Source organism: Acipenser ruthenus, chromosome 26, assembly GCF_902713425.1.
Source record: "Acipenser ruthenus chromosome 26, fAciRut3.2 maternal haplotype, whole genome shotgun sequence".
Lineage (NCBI taxonomy): Eukaryota > Metazoa > Chordata > Actinopteri > Acipenseriformes > Acipenseridae > Acipenser > Acipenser ruthenus.
The window spans coordinates 1,962,646-1,990,382 of record NC_081214.1 but is presented as its reverse complement, the minus strand read 5'-3'; the positions used below and the strand labels follow the sequence as shown (position 1 = coordinate 1,990,382).

At 47.4% G+C, this 27,737-nt stretch overlaps 1 protein-coding gene across 2 annotated transcripts; it reads left to right on the top strand.

The window, feature by feature from the left end:
• The first annotated feature begins 41 nt into the window (after nt 1-41).
• On the top strand, nt 42-26,945 carry LOC117430393 (bridge-like lipid transfer protein family member 2). Of its 2 annotated transcripts, none has more exons than XM_059000648.1 (40): nt 42-700; nt 1,332-1,456; nt 2,551-2,686; nt 3,061-3,110; nt 3,696-3,855; nt 4,140-4,258; nt 4,534-4,594; nt 4,935-5,142; nt 5,400-5,523; nt 5,915-6,039; nt 6,782-6,849; nt 7,046-7,182; nt 7,307-7,425; nt 8,452-8,645; nt 8,892-9,189; nt 9,808-10,013; nt 10,596-11,730; nt 11,974-12,165; nt 12,587-12,789; nt 13,084-13,202; nt 13,458-13,678; nt 14,160-14,350; nt 15,086-15,185; nt 15,427-15,626; nt 16,018-16,300; nt 16,632-16,789; nt 17,006-17,212; nt 17,567-17,666; nt 18,117-18,299; nt 18,687-18,808; nt 19,005-19,160; nt 19,715-19,836; nt 20,229-20,409; nt 20,708-20,794; nt 22,015-22,125; nt 22,388-22,523; nt 22,877-23,001; nt 23,165-23,266; nt 24,451-24,585; nt 24,741-26,945. In XM_059000648.1, the coding sequence occupies exons 2-40, from the start codon at nt 1,395-1,397 to the stop codon at nt 24,924-24,926; spliced, it is 6,822 nt and encodes a 2,273-aa protein (XP_058856631.1). In that variant the 5' UTR covers nt 42-700; nt 1,332-1,394; the 3' UTR covers nt 24,927-26,945. The 2 variants fall into 2 exon arrangements, with proteins under 2 accessions (XP_058856631.1, XP_058856630.1); XM_059000647.1 differs by having other exon boundaries at nt 4,932-5,142.
• Nucleotides 26,946-27,737: the final 792 nt, after the last annotated feature.

Here is a 27,737-nt window from a genome sequence, read left to right as displayed (position 1 = left end):
AGACTGTTAATAACCTGTCACGCTGCTAGAATGGCCAGTCACGTGAAAGAATAGATCCACATCGAGCACCTGCAGGGTCCTCTTCTCAAGCAGTTTATATTTACAGCAATGTATACACTTGTGTGATGAAACAACGGGTTTGTTGCATCTACAAAACTACGCAAATAAAATATTCTAGCAGTGTGTGTTTGTCAAACAACGCATGGTAAGCTTACAGTCGGCCTGTTTCCTAATTTCTGCTTGTTTTTTTGATATTGCAACTCCGGGCTGGTTCACATTTGCCCCAGAACCACCGGAACGCGGAACGCTCCAACAGTCCCCGGAGTTGTTTGAGGATCTCGACCCGAAGTCTGCAAACAGAAGCCCGGGGAGGAAGAACCGGACACCCCGCGGGTCGGGAGCGAGTGCTGGGTGCTGCCGCTGAACGCAGGGACGGGACTGCAAGCACACAGGAGGGACCCGGGCGAGGAGAGGTTTGAGTTTTCACCTGGCACAGTCAGGACTCAACCTCAGTCAGACAGAGAGCTGTGGAGCTGTCAGAGTCCGGGCGAGAGTTTACCCGAGAGCCGCAGACAAGCCGTGCTGTGCAAACAGCAGCAACAGGGCTGAAATAAAAACAGCGACGAGGAGGGAGGAGAGGGACCGTGTGCACATGGGACCCAGCCGGGGGGAACAAGTGATCATGAGCAAAGACCTTTAGGTAAATACATGCATCAGTATTTTGTGGCCCAATCATTCGTTTCTTTTCTTTTTTCTTTATGTATTTTTTTTTTGTAAGTCGGGCTTTTACAGGAGTGTACGTGGTGTAAATAATAAGACGAGGAGGGGATAATACACGTGAGCCTGGGTGTTCTGTAAACTGCACTACAAGGAAAGTGCTGTGTTCATTGTTATAGTGTCACCTGCGACCCCCTAGTAATAACTTATCCCAGTTAAAACTTAACATTTACTTGACAACATATGTAACTTTATAGAATATTCACTTAATACATTATTATTATTATTATTATTATTATTATTATTATTATTATTATTATTATTATTATTATTAGAACAACTTTATTGTTGATGAAAATTCATTGTTAAACACTACTGAGTTAAAAAAAAATCAAAAGGGGGGGGGGGGGGGGGGGGGGTGCAGTTAAAATGTCAGGTTTCAACAAGTAGAAAGATTCTGGAATTAAATCAGATATAAACCTCACATTTCATTATGCGATAAAGCATTGTGTTAGCATCGTTATCATGAACTGCAATACTAGTTACACACACACACACACATATATATATATATCCCGTTTCTGGAGTAATTATTTAACCCCTTGTACTCCAAGATCCAAACCGCTATTGCCCTGAATGTGGAGTTCCAGTTCCACAGGGACCTCTTCTATCCCAGGATGCCGCTGGTCTGTTTGGTTCTGGTGTCGCTGCTGCTGGTGGCTGTTTTCATCATTCTCAGGTAAATAGCATTCACTTTTATATTCTGTACATTAGCGACATGTTAAAGGCGTATTACTGATAGGGTTTCAAATATGCACTGAACTGAGCACTGCACTGTTTATATTATAGAGGATTTACATTATCCACACTTATAAGCTGCAATTAAGAAGCGCTAGACCAGGAACACCATCAGATTGCAATTCGTACTCTAAATAGCAGGGAGGAGACCATGACTCCTGCATAGCAGTTTCACCCAGCGGAAACCACCTTAAAGGAATCTAACCTGCTTAGACAACCTGTTCTGTTTTGTTTCTTTGGTAGCTGTCTATTAGAATGTGGTCTCTGGTAAAGTAACTGGAAGCTGACTCATGTTATCAGGATCTAGAATAGAAAGCCTTTCTATCAAGGTGTGTCGAGTCGCTCCCACCTGAAACCTGAGAGCTTTCTTCTAGTTACCTGCCTGCCTTCCACGTGTAAGCACAGAGATCTGCAGGGACTTGCGCTGAGCACGTGCTGCCCAGGTGAAAGAGAGCAGACTGGGGGGTTTCTGAAGGGGAGTAGAGTGTGCGGGCTGGGAGGGAGTTTGAGTCGACCCCTCGAACACACAATCTTGTGTTGTCGCTGTCGCTGTTAGAAATGGTGGTGGAATCAGAAACGAGTTTTCTGCATCGGCAAATTCACACGCATGCCCACGGCAACTGCAGCCAGCACACTGCAGACTGTGTACTCCAGTGATGCACAAGACTGTCCCTTGAAAGTCAAGGCTAGTCCAGGCCTTTACAGCCAGCTCAAGGCTGAGCACTAATAGTTTATCCACATGGTCCTGCTCATGAGAATGCTGATTAACCCTGCATACACTTCATCAGGGCGGTCTCGATAGACATGTCATATACAGGTGGTGCTTAACGCAGGTTTGAATGCACTTTCTTCCTCTAGGGGAGGAAATAAGATTCCTATTGCTCAGCAGTTTCACCCATTCCAGGATTTATTGTGAGCTTGATTAGCCACAGTGTACAGGTAACAAGATCACTTATTAAGTGCAAAACCAGGAATGGATCAGACTGCTATGAAGTGGGAGTCTTACTTCCATCCCTGCTCCTGCCCCCTCTGCAGGTGGTTTCTGTGTCGGCTGGCTGTCCAATTCTTTCAGAGCAAACTGAAGGCAGATCTGCAGATCGGGTCGCTGGGTCTGTTCTCCCTTCACAGGATCAGCATCAAGTTCCAGCAGCAGCAGCAGCAGCAGACTCTGGTGTGTGCTTTCATTTAGTGGTCATTTCTCTTGGTTTGATTAATCGTTTCATTCACACTAATAATTCTGTTATAATAACATGAATGTGCATATCACTTGAAATGTTGGACGCAGCCTTTAAGATGCATGGTGTCATGGAAGTGGATAACTTAAAGAAGCACAGCTTACAGGACCTGGCTTTAAGAAAGTAGGTTAGTCAGCAGAAAACACTTCTCCGTGTCTCCTTTGCTCATTGCATGCAGCACAACCACATATTACCCACGTAATGTCAAGCCCCCTTGTTATCAATGCATACACAACAACAGTTTTTATTGAACTGTATTTTTAGCAGCTTGTCTTATCATCTTCTTATTGCGATTTCATCTCTTTTCCAGGAAATTGACAAGATATGGATTTCCAATAAACTCTTTAATCAGGAATTGCCGTGAGTATAAAATCTAGCCTGTCCTGTCCCTCTTTCTACTTGCTTAATTGCATAACCCGCCCATGCCTTCAGCCACTTCAACATCGATAACACGGAGATGGTACAAACACCACAGCAGTTTGATCTATTCCAGGTTTTACCATGAGCTCAGATAACTACAGTGTACACAGTGTAAGTGATAAATCTCACGGTAAAACCTGGAGTGGCTTGGAATGCAGTGGGAGTGTTCCAACACGACATCTGTTATTTGATTATTCTTCATCCTGTTTATTTGTTGTGTTGTTCAACAGCTAATCTCCTGGCTGACTTGTGAGAGGCATTTACAGACTTTTGCTCTGACCTGTTTCAACTGGAATGCCCGCCACTGCCAATTTCAACAGCAGTTGAGGATTTTTTGAGTGTTTGTAATGGCCCAACTGACAGAGAGCATTAACCAAATGAATTTAGATTGTAACCCAGGTGATGGGCCGATGTATTCCCCTTTAAGTCACTCTGGCCTTTCGTAGCTCTGCCCTGGGATGTTCCACACTGGCCTGTAGCTCTTACTGTGTTTGTTTGTGTGTTTGTGCGCTTCCCCCCCTTCAGTCGCTACTTTGCACTCTGCGTGGGGGAGGTGCGCGTCCGGGCCGACCTGCAGCAGGGGCTCTGTCCCCAGGAAGCCCCGCTATCCAGAGAGGAGGCGGGCTGCCAGCAGGCTCCAGGGAAGCTGTCGGGAAGCACCCCCATGCTGAGAACCCTGTCCCAGGTGAGGTGTCCACAACCTCAGCCTTCACTGATTGGGGGTCCTGGAAAGATAACGCCACTGAAAACTGCAGCCCGTTACTGCAGTGTGAGGAAGATGAGGGAATCAGTGTGAACCTGACACTGCTCAAGCCATTATATTAGTTATCTTACTGAATAGCTATATAATATATTTTTGGGATGGGCTTGAATCAGCTAAGCCAATGTAGCAATTTGATTTGGGGATGGGGCTCTGTTGCTTGCTTGAAAATGAAACCCTATTTAATTGATTTTGTGTCTTGCCCCCAGTGGGTCTCGCTTCATGTTCACTCCATCAACGTCATGGTGCTGAATCTCTGTGTACCAGAGTCTCTTTGGCACATGACTGTGACCTCCATCGCGCTGCTGCTGGACAGCGATGGAAAGAGGTAAGAAAAGAGCAGGGCTGGGAAGGTTCACATGGTTATTGAATGCAGTACAGTTACAGAACTGAGAAATTAACAGCTCGAGAGTGCTTGACTGGTATACCACCTGCTTGTTTGGTTTCGTTTTATAAAACAAACAGGATTTTAAACCTGTGTTAAGCTTTCGTTCATATAATAGTTTAAACAGTGAACATCTACACAAAAAGGTTTAAATGTGTATCTTGTGTTTTTAAAACGTAGTTTCTGCTCATAATGTTGCTTTATTCTCTCCCCTCTAGGCTGGGTTGTGAGTTCTCTGTCAGCCAGCTAAGCAGTAAAGTACTGAAAAGCAGCCAACTGGTGAGTATATAAAAATGTATGTAAATGTAGTTTTACAGCCTTTAATCAGAATGATAGGGTCTAAAATGACTGAACTGAAACTCTCTCCTCTCTCTCCCTCCCCTTCCCTATCTTTCCTTATTTCTTATCTTTCTCTCTTCATCTCTCCCATCTCCTGAATCTCTCTCTTTCTCTCCATCCCCCTCTCTCTCTCTCCCCCTCTCTCTCTCTCTCTCTCCCTCCCTGTCCTGCTCTCTCTCGCTCTCTCTCTCTCGCTCTCTCGCTCTCTCTGTCTCTCGCTCTCTCTCCCCCCTCCTTCTCTCTCCCCGCCCCCTTCTCTCTCCCTGGTGCTGCTCAGCAGGACTCATGCCTGGCGGAGGTGTCACTGAGCCTGGCCCTTGCTGCGGAGCTGAGCGTTCCCGAGGTGCGGCCCGTCTCCCTGGACCTCTCTGTGCGGACCCTGCAGGCAGAGCTCCACGAGGGCTTCTTCCAGAGCGAGTTGCTCCGCACGCTGACCAGCACGGAGAGGACTGACCCGCAGAACCAGAACCAGCGCCCGAGCCCGGACGGTAAGGGAGATCCCACTCAGCCAGAGCACGAGAAAAAAAAAAGTGACTGGGCTCAGGCATTTCCTCCGTAACTGTAAAACGGGGAGGTCACGGGGGGTGCTGTGGTGTTTGAAACATACCTAGACACGCGCTGCTCCAATTGGGATGAAACTTGGTTAGGAATTTCTTTCCCACTAGTCATCGTCTAGTCCGGGGATTTAAGGAACCTCTTCATTTTGTACGTGCAGAGTTTGTTTAGATCAGTTTTTTGTTTTCAGAAACGGAAAACGATTCTCAGATGCACTCGGCTGCTTTACTAAGGTTTCATCGCTACGTCCCGCAGAAGGTGAACGTGGAGCTGGAGAACACCAACGTGACGCTGTCCATGAACAGTCAAAAGAGGTACGAAGACGTTCCGCAGCGTAGCTCAGAGCGCCGCGGCACTTTTAACATGTGACCTTGCCAGAGCAGCGCTGGCGAAGGAATGATCAAAGTTACTAAAAAAAAAGCCCAAATGTAATTTCTCAGCAGTATCAAATAACATCAGCATTCCTGTGTTATTAATAATGTTGTCAAGGAAGGAAATAACACTCCCATTGCATAGCACTTTGATCCATTGCTGGATTTACTGTGAGTTTAACAAGACACACCTGAGCTCGTTACCTGTACACTGTGGCTAATCAAGCTTCTAGTAAAACCTGGAATGGGTAAAACCGCTCTGCAATAGGAGTCTTATTTCCATCCCTGGGTGTCATTGCCGCTGTGTTGGCTGAGAGCTTCTGTACCCCTACAGGCACCTGAACTGGACGCTGAAGTCTCTGTTGTTTCGTTACGGGCGGGAGGAGGAGCAGCTGCCACTGAAAGGGTTCACTCCCGAGATCAGCCTGCCACAGACCAACATGGAGTTCCTGGTGGAAGGTCAGTGTAAACACAGCCCCAGTGAGGGAGGGGCTCTCTCAGAAACCCTCCTGGAAAGATGTGGGACCCTATTCCAGTGATGCAAACGCGACTCCCATTTAATAGCAGTTTGATCCACTGTGAGTTTAATGAGACACACCTGAGCTTGTTGCCTGTACTCGCTGCGTCTAATCAAGCTCGTAGTAAACCCTGGGGTGGGGGAAACTGCTCTGCGATTTCCAGCCCTGTATTCAAAACTTTTTCCGAGGATTTTTATTTATTTATTTTTTTAACCTTCATTGTTTTAGTTTAAAGAGAAAATACACTTCTAACTCTAAAACAGTTAAAAAAAACTGTACAAAAAGTCCTTTAACAAAAAAAAAAAGCTTAAAACAGTCCGTTAAGTTGTATGAATAGAGAACTTACTCTCGTATGCTACTGAGTGTTCAGAGATTTTTTGTGAAAAGTCATTTTTTTTCTATATCATTCTGCCATCAACAACAAAGGATTAATAATTGGAGCCATCTGTGCTAGTACTTGATAAGTCCCAGTTCTTTGATTTGAGTAAGTATGTGAGACACCTTGAATGCCCCTCGGAGGGCTCCGATCCTCATGACACTGTTTAAGCCACGCGCTTGCGAGATTCTCTTTGATCACCTCAGACGGCACGTCCTTGCGCTTTGCTGTAGCTGGCTGCGTTCCAGGTACAGAACGGCCTGTCTCTCCAGCTCTGTTCAGAGGGCCCTCTGTCTTCTCTCCTCAGAGGGGTTGCTGCTGTCTCAGAGCCGGCAGAGGATCCTTTGTCTGAATTCCTTCAAAGCAGCACTGCAGGTGAGCAAGTTCTATAGCATTATGTACAGGCTTGTATATGTATATATGTCTATTTGTTTTCATTCATTGTGGTTCTCTACACTGCTAGAGCAGGTGGAGTTAGTTAACAGAGTTGAAAGGTCATTGTCTCCCTTGATTTTCTCCAGTAAGGAACTCCAAGCCCATATGGCAGTTCCACAGCTCCGTTTTCTTTCAGGCAACCTCACTGGACGTGTCTGGGTCAGTCACTGTGAACACCTGCATCATTCACTACCGGCATCAGGAGTTCTCTCATTGGCTGAACTTGTTCCCATGGAAACAGCTACACAAAAAACCTGTTCAGAGGAAGAGGAGGTGAGAGGAGTTTGATATCAGTGAACGAGCAGAAAATCATGTAAATGTATTGAGCTGATTGCAAAAGTGTTTGAATCTGATTTTGAACCGGCGTGTCTGAATTCCTTTTTGCTCCACCGAGCAGGAGCTTTCCCAGGCTGGACGCTCCCATCATGGTTAAGACCTCAGTCTCCAATGTAAACGTGTCTGTGCAGCTGGGTGACACTCCACCGTTTGCTGTAGGGTTCATCTCTGCCTCTGCAGGTATGTATGTATGTCTGTATATAACCGCATGACACAGGAGTCAATAGCATTTCATAACCCAGTGTTCTCTGCTGGAACAATGAACTTGCATGATCATGTAAAATAGTCTTGGAAAGTACCCTCATGCACAACCCTCCTTGAAACGTTTTCCAGCTGCACTTTGTTCCAGTTCTGCTTTTGCTAGCATGGCCAACTAATTCATTTTCGCTGTCCTGAACAATTTTCACACACTTCTCACAAAACTAGGTCAGTGTAGAAATGCGCTCTGGGATTGGAGCCGTCGTGCTTTTTAAAAGACAACAAAAGCAAACCTCCTTTACAAACAGACCCAGCCTAGCCTGATTAGCTGCGAGGGTTCAATATTAATAACCTTTTCCTTCAGACTGAATAAAGGCTTCATTGTAGCTTTGTTCTGACGGCTGGCCAATTTGACTAAAGCTTTTTTTTTATGTCTTGACCAAACATTAATGGAATTCAGCGATACGCAGTGCAAATGCCACTGAGGAGATTGTACTGTGTAAAAGCAGTGGCCCTCGCTTGTGGCTCCTTCCATCCATTCCACTAGGGACATGATCTTCTTTCATGTCCCTAATTATTAAACTGAGCAGAACCAGGTGTTGAATTAGACCCATGAGGACGTGGTTGGTACAGGTCCTGGGATTGGAATGGACCGTGTTTATAATTGGTAAATAGAACCAGTTAAACCTCTATCCAGGTCCCCAGGCACTTAATCCTCTCATTATACCTGTTAAAGCTGGTGTAGCATCCAGGACTAGACTGGACTGGACTCCTAAAGCCCAGCATACACGAGTCAGTAGGTCCCCATCTTGCACAGTCACATGATCGACGACTCACAGAGTCTCTCCTGATTGGCCGAAGGCAAAATTATTCTTGAACATGTTTCGCAAAGTAGAACCCAGGTCTGTTCCGGCATGCAGGAGGAAGCATTGTGCCTGGAAACATGTTTCCTCGTGTGTGCTGGGCTTGTTATTAAGCATGACGGGTAACGTGCCTTTGACCTGTCAGACCTGCAGCACCTCATGGACATCTCCACTGACGTCCAGCACCTGAAGACCCAGAGCCTGCACCAGCGAGCCACGCTGTCCGTGGACCACTTCTGGTGGCGCGTGGGGGACGGCTCTCACATCCAGCAGGCCCCCCACCCCCCTGGGAAGCACGTCTGGGGGGAGGCGTTAGTTCTGGACTCCCTCAACCTGCAGGTAGGGAGGAGGCTGGCAGACAGGTTTGCAAAGTGGTTTGCTCCCTGGGGAAACTTCAGAAGTCAAAATAAAACTGTGCAAACTAACCCTGGATGTTTAAGGTCTACATTCATATTTTTTGCCCCCCCACACACACACTGTGGCTAATCAAGCTTGTATTAAAACCTGGAATAGGAGTCTTATTTCCGTCCGTGTAATGCTGATTAAGGAGCCTTTGTGGTGATGCTGTGCGTTCCCTTCTCCCAGGGACACTGCAACAAGCCCCAGCTGGAGTCGGCCAGCCATCCCGAGACTGTGTTCCTGGACTCCAGCGTGAGAGGGCTGCAGGTGGAGGTGTCTGACACCTGCACACAGTGCCTGTCCCGCGTCCTGTCCCTGCTGTCCCGGGACCCTGGCCAGAGCTCACCAGGTCACCCCGATCCTGAGCCGGCCCCCGTGTGTGAGGAGAACTCCGCCCCTGAGCAGCCCGGACACCCCCCGGTCCTGTGGAAGCTGGATCTCAACCTGGAGGATGTCAACGTGTTTGCGCTCTCTAATGTTGCAGGTGAGGGCTATGGGAGTCTTCATACATTTCCATTTGTGATTTCACTAATTCGTAGCGTGATCTGGAAGAAGAACTTTCTTTACCTTCAGTTTCCACTTGTGATTTATTTATTTTGTACATAATGAGCTGATTCTAAAAAAAGACATATTGGAGCTATGAGGATATAGAGGTAAGTCTCTTTTTTTTCTTTTTTGTTAATATTTGTTTTATTCATAGCTGTGGCGGGGGAAATGTATGTTACATAACATGATCGCTGTTTTAGGGGAATTATCTTGTTTTTTCTCAAAGATCGGAGTTGTATCTGCATCTTGTAACAATTGTAAGTCGCCCTGGATAAGGGTGTCTGCTAAGAAATAAATAATAATAATAATAATTTTGAGGGATGGAAATGAGACTCCCATTGCATAGCAGTTTGATCCATTCCTGTTTTTTAATAAGACACATCACCTTGTTACCTGTACACTGTGGCTAATCAAGCTCTTATTTAAACCTGGAATGTGTGAAACTGCTGTGCAACAGGAGTCTTATTTCCGTCCCCTGGTATTGATCACTCTCTCTCTCTCTCTCTCTCTCTCTCTCTCTCTCTCTCTCTCTCTCCCTCCCTGCCGTGTGTCCCAGGTGCATCTGCCCTGCGAGTCGATGCGGTCACGTCCCTGTGCAGTGTAGAGAACTCCAAGGTGTCTGTGCGGGGGCTGTCCCTGGCTCTGGTGAAGTCCCTGACAGAGAACATCCAGCCGTGCTGCAAAGCCTCCGACAGCGCGGCCCCCATCGTGAGCCTGGCCTCCCTGGCTGTGTCGTACCACACCAGCACTTGGGCTCTGGAGGTGAGGAGCAGAGACTGTTTGAGTGATCCTGTATTTAACCAGGAGAGCCCAGTTGAGATCCAAATCTCTTTTTCAAGGGAGACCTGGCATATAATACAATCCAAAAAACACGCACACACACAATTCAAATACAAACAAGCTAATCAAATTACAAGGAGCACCTGCTAAAACAAAAGCATGTCTCGGCTACACACTGCAAGCTAGAACACAGAGCGAAATATACAAACACTAAAAGAAGCTTCATAAATTCAATGACAAACGTTCCTGCTGGTCTTAATGTGGTCAGTGTTGAGTTTCGATTCACAGTTTATCAATCATGAGTTAAAGAAACTTAGCGACAGACACATCAGTTTTAGGCTAATCCATTCTTCAAAGCGTGTCTTGCGCACATACACAATGCTCCCTCATTATTTCAATCTTCAAGACTGTTGAAAGTATATTGTACAGTGTAAAGGGTCCCTGCCACCAGTATCTATATATGCTGTATATATGTTTTAATTGGAGATCCAGGGTATTCATTGAAAATGGGATCTTCGATTTTCTGAAAAGTTATTTTCCAGAACTGTGCTTCTTGTCATTTAGATCCAGTGCGATCAGGAGCTGGCTGTGCAGTGGACCCCAGGAGACCACATGTTCCTCTACCAGCACTTCCTGGAGACGCTGCACTGCGGGGAGACCTTGGCCAGCACTGTGGGGAGAAGCAGCAGGGCTGCGCTGGGTGACCAGGACCGCGACCAAGCTGACCAGGAGAATGCAGCCCTCGCAGCTGACCAGGCGGATCAGCCGCCAACGCTGACCCCTAAGGAGGGTCATGCAGCTGCAGCAGCAGCCAGAAAAAAAATCCTGAGCATCTACCTGAAGCTGAAATCCACCAGGCTGACCGCCTTCGTTACGGAGAAGAACTTCATCAGCCTGCAGCTGGACAGCCTGTCCCTGGCGCGCCACGGCAGCAGCGTGGAGGCGCGGACCCCCGAGGTGGTCCTAAACTTGGATGGCAACAACATCTTCACCTTCAAGGAGGCGGAGGTCCGGATGGCGTCCGAGCTGCAGGAGATGATGCTGCACCGGGACCAGTTCCCGAGCCTGCTGACCAAGAAGAACAGTGTCTGGGTGTTCACCTTCCCCGTCCTGTCCGTGGAGTTCCCTTACCTGTATGACTTCTCCAGCACCATCGACGAGGCCATCAACGTCCAGAAGTGGCTGAAAAGCCTCCACCGCAAGCCCAGGGAGGGCCCCGAGCCCCTGCCCCCGGACCTGGTGTTCAGGGTCAGCCAGTTCTCCTTTGTGTTCCTGGACGACGTCTTCGAGATCAAGCTGCGGGACAATTACGAGCTGATGAAGGACGAGAGCAAGGAGAGCGCCAAGCGGCTGCAGCTGCTGGACAAGAAGGTGTCGGACCTGCGCAAGCAGCACGGCGAGCTCCTGCCGGCCCGCAAGATCGAGGAGCTGTACACCTCGCTGGAGAGGAAGAACATCGAGATCTACATCCAGCGCTCCCGCCGGCTCTACAGCAACACGCCCATGAGGAAGTCCCTGCTCACTTGGACCGTGTCCGACCTGGAGGTGGTGGCGCTGGCTGACCGCTCCTTCCACGGGCCCGAGCGGGTCAAGGAGCAGATGAATGACATCGACCCCATCAGCCCCCTCCCCCGCGACAGCCTGCCCCTGGTCATCCAGTGGTGCCGGGCGGTCAAGTTCAGCCTGACCGCTTTCCTGGGTGAGTGATCTCCTGCTTGTTGGATTTGTATTTCTTGTTTAATGTTTTTTTTTTTTTTCCATTATTTTTCCATGTGTCTTTTATAAGCAATGTTTCAAAATCTAGTTGGGTTTTTTTTTGGAGCTCTCTATAGCAGTCCAGAAAAGATTTACAGCAGGCCAGTGACACAGTGTCTGGTATGTATATATATATATATATATATATGTATATATGTATATGTAGTTACGTTGTTTGTGTCTGCAGTGCGTATCCGGGACTACCCTCGCTATCTCTTCGAGATCCGAGACTGGACCCTGTCCGGCCGGCTGATCGGGACGGAGCAGGACGGGCACCCGCGGGCGCGGCGCAGGCAGAGGGTCCAGCTGGGGCAGCCCTGGGGGGAGGTGGTTGTGGAGAGGAACATGCCCCCGCTCAAATTCTACCACGACTTCCACTGTGAGTGCAGCCGCGCCGTGACAAACGCTCGCTTCCAAGGACTCGTTGCAACTCAAAGCTGCTGCAAGCGCCAAGCACTGCCCAGGCTGAACATGTGTAGCGTGCAAATTACTCAAATTAACACCGAACACGAGTTAAATACAAAATACAAGATAGTGGGCCAGTTAATTGAGAATCCGCTTGGTAGGCTTCCAATACTAGACTCTGTACTGTACTTCTATTTAATCTGTCTTTTGTGGCAACATGTATTGCGTGTCTTCCCAAAGAAAAGTATTTGATAAAAGCATGACGTCTGCTATTTCACTCCACAGGGAGTTTCTGTGAGTTAAGAATCATAACTTAAGTGCATACAATGTCAAGTGCTTTGTGTGTGTTTTGTGTGCGCAGTCCCAGGCTGTGACCCTCTCGTTTCCCTCCCCAGCGGAAATCTCCCTGTACACCATCGTGTGGGGCCCGTGCTGGGACCCGGCCTGGACTCTCATTGGCCAGGCTGTGGACCTGCTGACCAAGCCCTCAGTGGACCCCAGCCCCCCGCTGGCCTGGTGGGACAAGAGCCGGCTGCTGTTCCACGGGCGCTGGGTGATGGACATCGACCAGGCCAACCTGCACCAGCTCGCCACAGAGGTACAGTCGCAGGGAGCACTGTAACTCCCACTGGCTTTCAGAACTCTCCTTGTTTAGGTAAATTACTGAAATGACCAGGTGTTCGAAAAATCAGGCTCCTAGTCAATCTGCTGTGAAGTGATTGCACTTCTCACAGATTCACACCAGAGTCTGTAGGGTTACTAATGTGACTTGTTCATTGCAGCTGGCTCCTGATCGTTTTAGCACTGTGTTACTGTAGCAGTACTGCAGTTGTGCTGTGCTTTCCCCTGGCTCAGACACGCTGACACTTTGTGCATTGTTCTGTGTCTGCAGGACCCGTACAACACCACAGAGAACATGCACTGGGAGTGGAGCAAGCTGAACTACACCTGGACTCCGGGGCAGTTCCTGTTCAAAGGAGACCTGGACGTCAACGTCAGGACCGCTTCCAAGTAGGGGCCTGGTTTTCAGCAGAACCAATGTTCTGATGCTACTGTTAAAGATTTGTAGTACCTCGGGTCCTGGGGTATACACGCGGTATTGTAACTGCATTGAGCTGTGAGCTGTAGAAACTGGAGTAAATAATCGTACAGCAACCAACAGGTCCACAATCCTATTGATAAGCAGTTTGATTGTTTCTAAGCGGGTCAAATTAAATCACTTCCCTTTCCAGCCTAGTGCAAGGAAACTCTCTTTTTTTTTGGCAGGTATGATGACTGCTGCTTCCTGCACATGCCCAACCTGTGCATGACCCTGAACCTGCAGTGGCTGTGCCACGGGAACCCCCACGATCACCACGGCGTGACCCTGTGCTCTCCGGGGTTCGCCGCTGAGGTCACCTCGGGTCAGCCCCACGACTCCTACCGGGCCTTCCGCTCAGAGAACCTCAACCTGTCCATGACCATGGACCTCAGCCAGCACCGGGAAGGTCAGCATGTGCTTCAGAACCGGGGGACCGAACCCCAGAGACGACCTCTTACACACTGGGCTGATCTTCATTTGTTTAATCTTCATATGATACGTCAGGGGCTTAGTTCACACAAGCCTTGCTGCGCCAGTTCCTGGGTTTCAGAACTACCTTCAATTAGATATATTATTTAAATGATCAGGACCCAGGAGTTTTATATAAGTTGTATAGCTCCTCCTCCTGTATAGCTGCTTGTGCCACTCCTTTTAGTAAACCTTCAGACTCAAGTATGATTTCATCATGCTGTGCTGAGAATTATGATCAGTTCAGATTTGCCAGGAGCCCGATTGTTCAAACTCCTGGCACCTGCTCATTTGAATAATACACCAAAACAAGCAAAGTTCTGAAACCCAAGATTTGACAAAGCATGTGCTTTCAGAAGACACTGTGCAACAAGAAGAAACAATGCGCTGATTTGTGGTTTTGCTCTTCTGTCCTCCAGAGGTGTCCCAGCCCCAGATCCTGCTCTACAGCTCCACGCTGCGCTGGATGCAGAACTTCTGGGCCACCTGGACGAGCGTGTCGCGGCCCATCTGCCGGGGGAAGCTGTTCCAGAACCTGAAGCCGAGCCGCAAGAAGCTGGGGCAGCACTACAAGCAGCTCTCCTATACGGCAGCCTTCCCACAGCTACAGGTGAGCGGACACAAGCCACGCACACCTGTACCCACACACCTGTACCCACGCACACACACCTGAACCCACACACCTGTACCCACACCCACACACACCTGTACCCACACACACCTGAACCCACACACCTGTACCCACACACACACACACCTGTACCCACACACACACACACCTGTACCCACACCCACACACACCTGTACCCACACACCCCTGAACCCACACACCTGTACCCACACACACACACACCTGTACCCACACACACCTGAACCCACACACCTGTACCCACACACCTGTACCCACACACACACACCTGTACCCACACACACACACCTGTACCCACACACACACACCTGAACCCACACACTTGTACCCACACACACCTGAACCCACACACACACACACCTAAACCCACACACTTGTACCCACACACACCTGAACCCACACACACACACTTGAACCCACACACACACACCTGTATACATACACACACACAATCTGTCCTACACTGAAGCTTTCCCTCAGATGACTATAATACTGTCGTAATGTTTTCTGAAATAGATTCAGCTGCATCTCCATTTAAAACAGCCTCTATGTAAGGGGATACTCCTGACGGTATGTTCAATTCGGATATGTCCTAAACATCATAGTGATCCAGAATCGTCCTGTGCACTCCCAGAAGGATTAGTTACCTGTACAGGTGTAGCACTCCTTTAATGTGTGTTCTCCTCTCCCTGCCAGGTTCATTACTGGGCGTCCTTTGCACAGCAGCGTGGGATACAGGTGGAGTGCAGCAAGGGGCACGTCTTCACACGAGGAACACAGAGACTCATCCCTCAGGGTAGGAAGCGCATCCTGTACAACAACCAAAATCTGGCCAATGACGGCCACGAATGTTGATCGCTTTATAGTTTAAGTTTTTGTCTTGACACTGGAGTAACCTTACATGATAATAAACTAAAAGTTTTATTTTTCAAAAAAATTCAGTGCCTAAAGTAGTTACTTGATCATAAATACATTTGTAATCGCAAGTAGTTTTTTATGCAGTGTGTAACGTTCTCCTCTCTCCTGTCCCCTCTCAGCTGGCACGGTGATGCGGCGCCTGATCTCCGAGTGGAACGTCACTCAGATGGTCAGTGACCTCAGCCAGGTGACCGTGCACCTCATGGCCTCCACCTGGGACGAGACCGCTGACCACCAGCTCAACGCACAGGTCAACAAGACCCACCTGCTGAGCCTGTCCTCGCTGAGCTACCAGCGCCAGAGCAACCGCATGGAGGAGGTACGGAACCGGGTCTGGGTCTGATAGAACTGAATGGAAACCAGTTTACTGACAGGCTCCATAGCCAGCCCATTCTGTGTGTATCAATTTAGAATAAGTTACCGTGCTTTCACTGTGCTTTATTAAACTGTGCTATGATGTTACTATGTCTGATAGAATTGGTATGGAAATCAATTCAATGACCAGTTTCTTAACCAACTCATTTTGTGTGTGTATCAGTTTAGAATAACAAGGATGCAAAGAAGACATTTGCATAGCATTTTTAATAAGACACACCTGAGCTCATTACCTATACACTGGGGCTAATTTAAGCTTGTAGTAAAACCTGGAGTGGGTGAAACTGCTATGCAATGGGAGTCTTATTTCCATCCCCTTTCATTGCCCTTCCCAGGAGATGAAGGAGGAGGGGAATGGCTTCTACACCCACAAGCTGTGCCTGGTGGACCTGCGTGCCTCCTGGACCACCCCCAACCGCAACATCGCCTTCGGGCTGTACGACGGCTACAAGAAGGCCGCGGTGCTCAAGAGGAACCTGTCCACCGAGGCGCTCAAGGGGTTAAGGATCGACACAGAGCTCCAGGCCAAGAAACTGAAGCGCACGCTGTCCAGCTACTGCCCCACACCCACCACGACCGCCCCGGCACCCCCTGGGAGAACGGAGAAGAGCCTGGAAGGTGGGCCTTCCTGCATTCACTCATTCACTGGAAAAACATTGACGTGACTTCAGCATTGTGTGTATTCTGCTAGTCACAAAAAATCAATGAGCCTTTTCCACTCACTGACCACATAGTTATATAGTCACTGGTCGGAGTACAGTTACACTGCACTGATGAACCCCAAACAGGGCGAAACATGTATGCAGTTATATATATATTCTTGGTATAAGTCATCCATAAGTATTAAACCACCAACAGTGCTGAATTTATAATTGCTAAAAGAAACTCAATCACTGAAGTGACGAACGTTTCCACTAGAAGTCTTCCTGAGTGTCTTTGTTGTGTTCAGGCACCTCCATGCTGCAGAAGCTGATAGAGGAGACCGATAAGTTTGTCGTGTTCACGGAGGAGGACTCGGGCGTGAGTGACCAGCTGTGTGGCATCGCAGCCTGCCAGACCGACGACGTGTACAACCGCAACTGGTTCGTCGAGCTGGTCAACTGTCAGGTACTGAAACAGCGCCTTGGAATGCCCCAGACCAGCTGCTGTGTTTGAGACCTTAACTTTTTTTTTGTTTTGCATAAGAGTCTGGTTTCACAGAACGCAATTCATTACCCTTATAAAAGTTCCCCACAGTACTGCAGCACAGATTATTAAAAGATAAGGCAATTCATGCAGACTCTGCGGGGGCTGTATTGGGTTTGATTGTGCTTGTCCTCCCAGATGATGCTGCGTGGCACAGAGACGGCTGGCTGCGTGCTGGTATCGGCTGCTAAGGCTCAGCTCCTGCAGTGCCAGCACCACCCTGCCTGGTACAGCGACACGCTCAAGCAGAAGAGCACCTGGACCTGCCTCCTCGACGGGATGCAGTACTTCGCCACCATGGAGCCCAACCCCTCCGAGCAGGAGGACTGGCAGCTCTGGCTTGAGGTTTGGGCGCCGCAACACATCCGTCACTCTCTTCTTTCAGTCCTTTCTTTCTTTCTCTCACTTTCTCTTGTCTTTTTTTTGCTTGCTTTTTCTTTTTCTTTACTCTTTCTTCAACTTTCACTTTCTCTCTTTCTTTGTGTCTGGGCACATGCATTTAAAAGCAGTGTAAAGTTAAATGTGAAATTTCAGCAGTGGTTTAAGAAGAGTCTGCGTGCCCTTCCGCTAGCTTTCATAGTGAATGCATGTAGTACTGCAGTTGTGCACGCTGGGTTTTCACATGCTGTATTGAGCTCCAGCAATGGGAGCTGTGCAGGCTGACTCTGACCTGTGCTGGTTTCCCTCGGTTCCTCCCAGGTGAAGAACATCGAGGAGCACCGGCAGCGGCACCTGGACTCGGTGCTGGAGTTGATGGAGAGCGGGCAGGCGGTCGGGGGCATGGTCAGCACCACCACAGGTCAGTGCAGCACAGCGGAGCCCCCCGGGTACATTCACTGCCTCCCTGCTTCACTTTTACTGGCTGGTGTACTGACAGGGATGGATACAAAGACTCCCATTGCATAGCAGCAGTTTGATCCATTCTTAGGTTTACTGTGAGTTGACACACCTGAGCACGTGGCTCGTCAAGCTAGCATTAAAATGTGGAATGGGTGAAACTGCTATGCAATACTTATTTCTATCCCTGAGTTACTGCTTAAATGCTGTGATGGTACTGCTGTCTAATGCAAAAATAGTTTTGTTATGTAAGTAACTACAAAAGATAGATTTTTGTTTAGATTTCTGTGATTTAAGTAACTTACTGTACATTTTTACTTAAATAAAATAAAGGTTTTACAGTAAGTGGAATAAACAGATGTTGTGCAGCGAGACGGAGACGTGATTGGGGGGTGTGTGTGTTTTTTTCCAGACTGGAACCAGCCAGCCCAGGTAGCGCAGACCCCGCAGGTCCAGCGCATCATCTCACGCTGCAGCTGCCGCATGTACTACATCGGCTACAGCCACGACATCGACCCCGAGCTCGCCACGCAGATCAAACCCCCCCAGATAGGGGACGAGCACGAGAAGGAGGACCTGCTCAAGAAACAGGATGGTACACACACGGGCTCAAGAGAGGCACTCAGACACACGCACAGGCTCAAGAGAGGCACTCAGACACACGCACAGGCTCAAGAGAGGCACTCAAATACACGCACAGCATCAGGATTGTACAGCACAGGAGTGTGCCCTGTACTGCTCGCACACGCCAGCACTGAGACCCGCTCTAAAGAAACAGGACAGTCCCCTGATACACACTGATAGACATTCGTTTCCACACACACCAGTGAAAAGCTCAAGAGTTCAAATGAGTCCTGTTGCACGGCAGTGTCTTTGAATTTTAACTGTGAAAAGGCTGTGCTGTGTGCCTCCCCTTTCAAAGTGTATCAGCCTCCTAGTCCAGTCTGATTTCTGGCCGTTGTTGTTGTTGCTGTTTTTACAGGAGCGGTCGATACCTTTACTCTTATCCACCACGACCTGGAGATTTCAACCAATCCGGTGCAGTACGCCATGATCCTGGACATCGTCAACAACCTCCTGCTGCACGTGGAGCCCAAACGCAAGGTACTGTCCCATCCTGTACCGGCGTTACACTGGAATATTAACAGCGTGTGTGAGTCAGCACTATGGGAGAAGCCAGCGCAGTGATTTCAGAACCGGGGGGGGGGGGGGGGTAGGAATGTGTTGAGAACAGCGTGTGTGAGTCAGCGCTGCAGTGTTTTGAAGCGGTTGGTTAACGCTCCTGTTGCTCTTTCTCCAGGAGCACAGTGAGAAGAAGCAGCGGGTTCGCTTCCAGCTGGAGATCTCCAGCAACCCGGAGGAGCAGCGCAGTAGCATCCTCCACCTGCAGGAGGCAGTGCGGCAGCACGTGGCACAGATACGCAAGCTGGAGAAACAGATCTACTCCAACATGAGGGTACCGAGCGAGCGCTCCTCCACTCTGCCTAAAGGCTTTGTCTGCAGGGCGGGTGGGGATCAGGGGATTAATTACAGCAAAGTAATCTGAGCAGAAAAGCTATTTGTGCATTATCCAGGGGGAGTGCGAGGTAAAGCTAAAGTCAAGCAGACATGTACTCAGCTAGTGCTAGTGTGTTTTAATCTGTAGATGGAGGTATTGTTATGTCCCTCCTATTTAAACAGCACCTATCGTTCTGTTAATAGCGGGTGATCAGGGGCAGGGTATGAAACGCAGATTTCCCCAAAGGCAAAAGAAAAGTGGAATGTAAGAAGATGCGAAGAATGAGAGAAAAAGTAGATTTGATTTTGTAGGGATAACCATTCATAAGTACAGTATAAAGATGAGAGTTTTTAAAAGGGTGCTCTAATGCAAATCCTCACGTTGGGGTCTGTTCACTGGATCTGAATAGCGCAGCTGTTTTTAACTCTTCCTTCGTGTATTACTTAAAGAGCACTATAGCGGTGCATGTGAGGCTCTTTCTCTGATCCTAACCCTAACCCTCCTTCATTCAGTCCCTGCAGGATGAGAGCAGGAACAAAGAGCTCTCCGATATAAACTTGAAACTGCAGAATCAGCTGAACCAGGAGAAGACAGACATGCAGATGAAGAGCGAGGAGCTCAATATACTCATCAGGTAACAGCACTAGCGATAATATACAGCTGGATCATGGTACAGTCAGGGAAGTGCAGGGGAGCGTCCTGGCTCGGCCAAGTCACCAGTTTCCGCTGGGGATTCCCGAAGGGTGCGTCGCATTGGCTCTGGCGCTCCTACGGGTGAGGGAAGCAAAACCAGCAGGGACTGTTCCTCCTCATCACGCTACAGCACACCCTGCTGGACAGGCGCCCAGTGAGCTCAAGGGCAGACACCTGCAGGGCTGGCCTTCGTTCTCCAGAAAATCAGGGGTAAAATAATTGGGCACTCTAAATTAAAACAAATGAAATGAAAAAAACATAGACTCCCTCTGCTGGTTCGTTAGTGCATCGGCAGCCCCATTCCCTCTGACTCTGCTGCTCCTCTGCCTGCAGATGCTTTAAGGACTTCCAGCTGCAGAGAGCCAACAAGCTGGAGCTGCGGAAGCAGCAGGAGGACGTGAGCGTGGCGCGCCGCACGGAGATCTACTTCGCCCAGGCGCGCTGGCGACTCACGGAGGAGGACGGGCAGCTGGGCATCGCCGAGCTGGAGCTGCAGAGGTTCATGTACAGCAAGGTAAACCGGGACACAGCGCAGCGGGCAGGGGCTCCACATAGCGCCATAGAGCTCTCCTCTGAGGGGCTGGGCTTCGAAGCTGTGTAGCACATGTTGAGTTTAAATCTGTGGAAATACTGAAAGGAACTTCTTAAATTCAATGAGAAACTTTCTCTTGAAGAAATTGAGACTTCTATTCGAAATGTTTTGTCATTTTGAAAATGTTTCTTTTAGTTTAGTTTATGGGCGACTTTAAATCTCGGTTTCTCGTTTTTCTGTCTCTGTCTTTAGCCCTTGCTTTGTGTTTTTTGTTCTGCAGCTGAACAAGTCGGACGACACAGCAGAGCACTTGTTGGAGCTGGGCTGGTTCACCATGAATAACCTGCTCCCCAACGCCTCCTACAAGGTACATGACACCCCCTCCCCCTCCCCCCGCATTGCAGCCCATTGCCATTCCTCAGAACTAAGCTGATCAAGGCATGCAAACTCCAACTGTCTGAAATAGTTAAATAATTCAGGGATGGAAATAAGACTCCCATTGCACAGCAGTCTGATCCGTTCCTGGTTTTACTGAGAGTTTGACAAGACACACCTGAGCTTGTTACCTGTACACTGTGGCTCATCAAGCTGGTGATGAAACAGCTATGCAATAGGAGTCTTATTGCCATCCTTGTAATTGCATAACCTAGCATGAGAATTCCTCTTCAAAACCAGTAATGAACATCTCTGAATGTGAATGCTTCAAAGTTATTTCTTCTCAAACTTGTCAAGCTGTGCAACAGTGGCATTTTACAAATGGTAACAATACACAAAGCACAGGACTCCTAATATAAAACAAGGACTGAGCTTGGTGTGAAAAAGCACACAGCATCTCAAACACCCTGCATCAGTTAAAACCAGCATGTACCCTACCTGGGCTTGTCTCCTGACTCTTATTAACGTTCCTTTGCTTGATTTCCCCTTCTGCAGCATGTTCGGGTATGTATTGTATTTGTAATATTGTCTCAGTGCACCGTAGTTGGACCTAAAAAAGTATTTTGTTCCCTTGTGAAGTATTAAGATCTGGCAGTTTATGTATTTCCCAATTTTGTCTATGTAATGTATATACAAGAAACTTGGAATCAAGGAAAAATATTTTATGATATAAAAATGCAATAAATAAGGTGTGTTTATGGTTGCATTGACTATAATTACAATTTATAGTCAATGTAATAAATTACATTTAGAGGTATACCTTTCAAAAATGTAATAATGAAATCCCATGGGATACTGATTTTAGGTCCAGCGCAGTAGAAACAGACCCCCTTGTAGTCCCCTGACTGTTTAATATTGCAGTGTTATACAGCTGCTTTGCTTTTGTGCTCTAAATGTGCAATCTTAACTGAGATTTGAACTTTGCTGCAAGAATGCTTTTGGGTGATGAGGATTCAGAAATATGCATCCTGGTCTTCGCTTCAGCACAGTAGAAACAAAAAAAAAAAATGAACCGTGAACATTACGATTGTACTAAACATTTAACCAAAGAATGAACTGCGAGTTGGGGAGAATTTACACGTCCGTAGGTCTGCGGGGTGGTCACGGAGTTTACAGAGCTTTTTAAACACAAGCTGTCTTATTGTTTTGCAGGTGGTGCTGAGGCCTCAGAGCCCCTGTCAGTCCGGACGCCAGCTCGCTTTACGCATCTTCAGCAAAGTGAGACCCCCAGTGGGGGGGATCTCTGTCAAGGAGCACTTCGAGGTGAGGACGAGTCCGGGGGGGGGATCGGGGGGTTACAAGCACAGCTGGGGGATTCAGTAACAGGATTTTAACCCGGGATAATCTAGCTCAGTATGTTGTGTGGAAATATCACCCAGCCTATTGTCCCTGCTGTCTCCCACATTCAGTGCAGAATAGTGACGGTGTGTGCAGTATTCGCTAGGCTCTTCCAGAGGTTTGCAGGGGTCAGTGGGGTTCTGGTGCCCGTGCCCCTTCTTGTTTCAGCCCGGGTTTGTGTTGGCAGGTGAACATGGTGCCTCTCACCATCCAGCTGATGTACCAGTTCTTCAAGAGGATGATGGGGTTCTTCTTCCCCGGGCGCAACGTCGATGAAGAGGAGGTGGGGGATGAGGAAGACAAGTCCAAACTCGTCACCACTGGTACGCATTGATGCCTTGGTTATGACAGTCGCTCAAGGGACTGTCTTAAAATAACAATGCTGTGGATTAACATGAAATACATACGGTGGGAGGGTTGGTCCTTCCTGATCTTATTGCATATACTTTTAATCCGTTCCTTCTTTTAATTGAAGTGAAACCAGTGCACAGCTATTGTGAAGTGTAGACTTAAATAAACTGGACGGTCAAGAAAGCCTTTGCTGTGAAAGAGTGCAGACGAGCATAATTTTCTTTTTTAAACAACTTAAGATGAGGGTGTGAAGCTGGCTGCTTTAAGTTTGATGCTGGTGTCCCTTTGCAGCTAACTCTCACTGTGTTTCCTCACACTCTTTCAGGGGTGAAGCCGCGGCAGCTGATCAGCACAGAGGATACGGTCAGCTCGCTGGGGCCCAGCAAAGGGGTCACCCAGGGGTTAAACCGCACTGCCGGGGTCAGGAGGTCGTTCCGCAAGCCCCCTGAGGTACACTTTCAATACTGAAAATAGATTGCATTTCTGCTCCTTTTTCTAAGTTAAAGGACATTATTATCTCATTTTTTTTAATTGATTTAAATCAATATATATATTTTTTTGTGCCATGTGTTTTCAGTTGTAATGCGTTGTGGTCTCTCTCTCTCCTGCACAGCACCCGGTAGACGATATCGACAAGATGAAGGAGAGAGCTGCCATGAACAACTCCTTCATCTACATCAAGATCCCACAGGTCCCGCTCTGTGTCAGCTACAAGGTCAGTGTCGGGGCGCTGTGCTGTGGAGGGAGACGCACAGAGCCACAGAGACGCACAGAGCCACAGAGACGCACAGAGCCACAGAGACGCACAGACACACAGAGCCACACAGACACACAGAGCCACACAGAGCCACACAGACACACAGAGCCACACAGACACACAGAGCCACACAGACACACAGAGCCACACAGACACACAGAGCCACAGAGCCACACAGACGCACGGAGGGCCACTGATCTCTTTCTCGTTTTAATAATGAACAGTTACTTTTGCAATATGGACAGCATTTAACATTTCGCTTTTGAGATTTGTTCATTTTGATTTGAGGCGTCACGTTTGTCCATCGTAACGCTCATGTGAGACAGACATGTACAAATAGGCATGCAGTATACCGTCTATTCAGATTGATATCACCAAGCAGCTACTTGGGAAAGCATCATTACTCAATAAAACAGCAGATTGTCCCTCCTTAGTTCAGACAGAGGGTGAAGTGTCTGCATTGCATAAACGTACACTCTGTGTACATTTGTTTTCTGTGATGTATAGTAGTGCTCCTGTGTCCTATGATTTCTGCTTAAAGAGAGTAACATCTGGCTGAGACACACACGATCCAATCCGTCTGCTTAGCTGCCATGGCAACCCTTGCTCCGTCCAATCCCTTTACGCCACCCGCAAAGCTGTTTAGTCATAAGAGATTTCTGACTTCGTTCCTGGGGATTTCACCATCCTGCCTAACGAGAGCCACCTGTTACAGTTCACATGTTATTATTATTGCTATTTTATTTATTTATTAGCTCAATGTCAGCTTTTGGTGAACTTCTTCCCATAAAACTCCCTCACTCACTGACTTGCTTTAGTGTAGAAGTATATTAGGAGCATATCTTCTGTGTGGCGATATTGAAAGAGATTAGGGAGAAGGAGCTGTGAGTTAAGGTAAAACCACAAGAAACTAGGTATAGCAGACAAATATACTGCACACAGAAGGAGAAGAAGGAGGAGGCACTAGCCGTAATGTTTGCATGCAGCTTGGCTTGGTGTCTTACAGTTGTCTCTTTGAATTGTGATTTGAGCGTGTTTTGATGTTGTGATGTAGTGCTGATTTTCCAGCACTGTGTAGGGAGATCCCAGTGCAGTGAGTGGAGAGTTTCAGTGTCTGGTGGTGTGTGTGTGTGTGTGTGCAGGGGGAGAAGAGCAGCGTGGACTGGAGGGATCTGAACCTGGTGCTGCCCTGTCTGGAGTATCACAACAACACCTGGACCTGGCTGGACTTCGCCATGGCGGTGAAGAGGGACAGCCGCAAGGCACTCGTCGCCCAGGTATCTCACCTCATCCCTGTACTGTGCATTCCTCCGGTCACAGAGAAAGGGGACCCCCTCACATCCCTGTACTGTGCATTCCTCCAGTCACAGAAAGGGGACCCCCTCCCATCTGGTGTCCCCCTGTAATCTGCACTTGCTTCTCCCCACCCCAGGTGATTAAAGAAAAGCTGAGGCTGAAGCCGGCGTCCGGATCCGACACGAAGGGCAAGGTGTCCGACAGCAAGACCGACACCAACCTACAGCAGCAGGAAGAGGACGAGAAGGCGCGGCTGCTGATCGGGCTGAGCTCCTCGGACAAGACCTCCAGCAAGAAGTCCATCTTCAGCCGGCGGAAATGAAAAGCAAAACCAAACAATAAATAAGTGAACTTGGGGTGATCGAGGAAGGGAGAAGAACGGAGAGACTGTTTGACCCAGCCAGCTCTGGAATCTCTAACTGATACCTCGTCATTGTGCCCCTGAACCGTGCATCAGGAATAATCTGTGTATCGCACTGCACTGCACTGCACTGCACTGGAGCTGGGGCGCGCTGTCAGTCATATGTCAGAGCAGCTGCTGCTAAAACTACTGTGTGTCAAAATCAGTTGACAGATAACACTGGAATCACATTCCTGTTGAGGGAGGGGTATGGGGGGGGGTAGAGGACTCTAAACCTCCTGTACTCTGGGCTGCCTGTCCTGCACAGAGCAGGGCTTCTTCTATTGGGTTATAAATGTAACACCAGACCTGCTCATTCAGCAAGGTGAACTGAAATGACAATGCCTAGAACCATGAACAGCTAATATTCTAACACCTGGGTTTGTACCGCAGTAAAAATAATAATAATAATAATAATAATAATAATAATACAGAAGAAATGTGTGTATTAATAGATTTAATATTACACAATAAAGTATTGTGCTGTAGTGATATGCTCACTGGGTTACGTATTAACTTCCACCTTTTCAGGATGGTCAAAACATATAGATTTAAAATATTACTGACATTTTTGACCGATATCAGGGATAGGAATAAGACTCCCATTGCCTAATAGTTTGATCCATTCCTGGTTTTACTATGAGTTTATTAATAAGACACACCTGGGCGTGTTACCTATACACTGTGGCTGATCAAGCTTGTAGTAAAACCTGGAATGGATGAAACTGCTATACAATGGGAGTCATATTTCCATCCCTTTATATTATTAATACATCCTGGTGTACATGTTATTTCAGGTAAGGTTTGGCAGTGTGATGTTATATATAATATATATATATATTTTTTTTTTTTAGGAAGGCTTGATCTGCATTAATGAATGCGCCCAGACAGAGCTGTAAAAGTGATTTCACTGCCCATATCCCCGTGTGGATATTTCAGATCACAGTATTCTTCAAACCCTGTTTAAACGGTATTGTATCTAAGAGTTGCCTGGGAGCTCTTGCTGTCTGCTTGTCTTTTATTTAGGATATAAAAACGTGATTAACATGTGATATGAGAAGGCGTGAGGCTGAGGAGAAAGATTCAGTCTAACCTATAGCTGGCCACGTGTTATTGTTCGGCCCTTTGCTGATGCATTCTGCCTATTGCGATGATAGGAGCAGGGCTAACGGTTCAAAAGAGAGACGGTGAAATATTCTCTGTCGCATCACCCCAATATAAATTGCTACAATTTATTTGAATGCTTTTATCTGAAGTACGCTTGTTTCTGTTATGGTATAGTACAACTTTTTGGTTAGATTTGTAATATGTTTTGTTTTTAATATAATTTAGTATTTTTTTGTTAACCCTTTCAAGCATGGCGACCTCATATGGGGACGGATAAAAAAATCTCTCTTCTAGTCTTTACACGGAGACACATGGAAGACGCAAATGCATGATGACCTCATATGAGGAGGCCATCCCTCCCAATTTATAAAGCAAATTAAAAATGTTTATTTTGTGTCCAAAAATCCCCGGAAGGTTTTAGTCGAGTGCAGGGAGGTTATTCTAGATAGGCATCGGGCTGTCAAAGCACCTTATTGACTAGAAAGATTCCCGACGTGCAATATTTCAAAGACGACAGCATTTACAGAAGCCCCCTGACCCTCTTCACTGGACCCAGATAACCGCTTGATACAATGTGTTGCTTAAGAGGGAGAATGGCTTTTAACACTACAGCACTTTTTAAAGCAAAGTATTGCCCAATATTTTTGTAAACATAATGGTTTCTTTGTGCATTCTGTAGGTTCCGCTGAACGGGCCTGTTTGAGTACAGTTTAGCATTGCAAAAAAAAAAAAAAAATCATTTGTTTGTTTGTTTGGAATGGATAAGGAAGGGAAAGCTGTCTGTCACCATGCATGTAAACCACTTTCATCTTTGTAAATAAACCAGTAAGTGTGTTTGTCCAATACTGTACTTTTTTTTCCAGCTCAGAAGCACTGTAACCACAAACCCGGAGGGGAGGGGGGTTTATGTAAAATACAGCTGCGTGTACTGCACTACTGATACTAAACTAAAACCACTAGGCACTAAAAAGCAAGTAGCGACGTTTTAACTAGCTGATCTAGATACAGAGTTGAAAGGTCATATTGTCACATGGTTTGAATGGAGTGAGGCAGGCCGCTCAGTGCCCGGTAGGTCGGATTGTCCTGACAAGATCAAATTCGCTCAAAGCAGGTGAAGGCAGATGCATAGAAATACTGTAAAATCATAGAGCAGCACAGTACACAGAACTAATCCTGATCATTGCAAACACCGTCAGATAATAAAGGAATGTGAAGGGAAAAATACTATTAAAAATGACAGCTGGCGCTACTAGGTGTTAAGTAACTAGTTTTAGTTCACTGTCGCTACTCCTTGATCAAGCCCAGGTCTGCAGTATATTTTTGTGGAAGGCGTTTAAGGACTGTTAAAATAATCCCATTACAATTTTAAAAGCGCTGTGTATGCATGCATGATTTATATTACTCCTGGGATAATCTACAGTAATCAAGGTGATTTGAGCTGTCTGGTTAATTATTAATGAGACTGGTCGTGGAGGTTCGGGAAAGAGAATGGAACATTAATTATTAATGAGATGGGTGGGCAAGAAAAGACCAGTCGATTAATAAGTAATGAGGTCTGGGTGTTTTTCCAAACGGGGTTCTGCTTCATTATTAATGACAGGGGCGGGTATTAAGGGTTTATGTTGC

Coding starts and splice junctions, on each gene's coding strand:
- LOC117430393 (XM_059000647.1), top strand. CDS start 1,395: ATGCCGCTGGTCTGTTTGGTTCTGGTGTCGCTGCTGCTGGTGGCTGTT. Junction 13,203..13,457: donor AACGTCAGGACCGCTTCCAA/GTAGGGGCCTGG, acceptor TTTTTTTGGCAG/GTATGATGACTGCTGCTTCC. Junction 13,679..14,159: donor CCTCAGCCAGCACCGGGAAG/GTCAGCATGTGC, acceptor TCTGTCCTCCAG/AGGTGTCCCAGCCCCAGATC.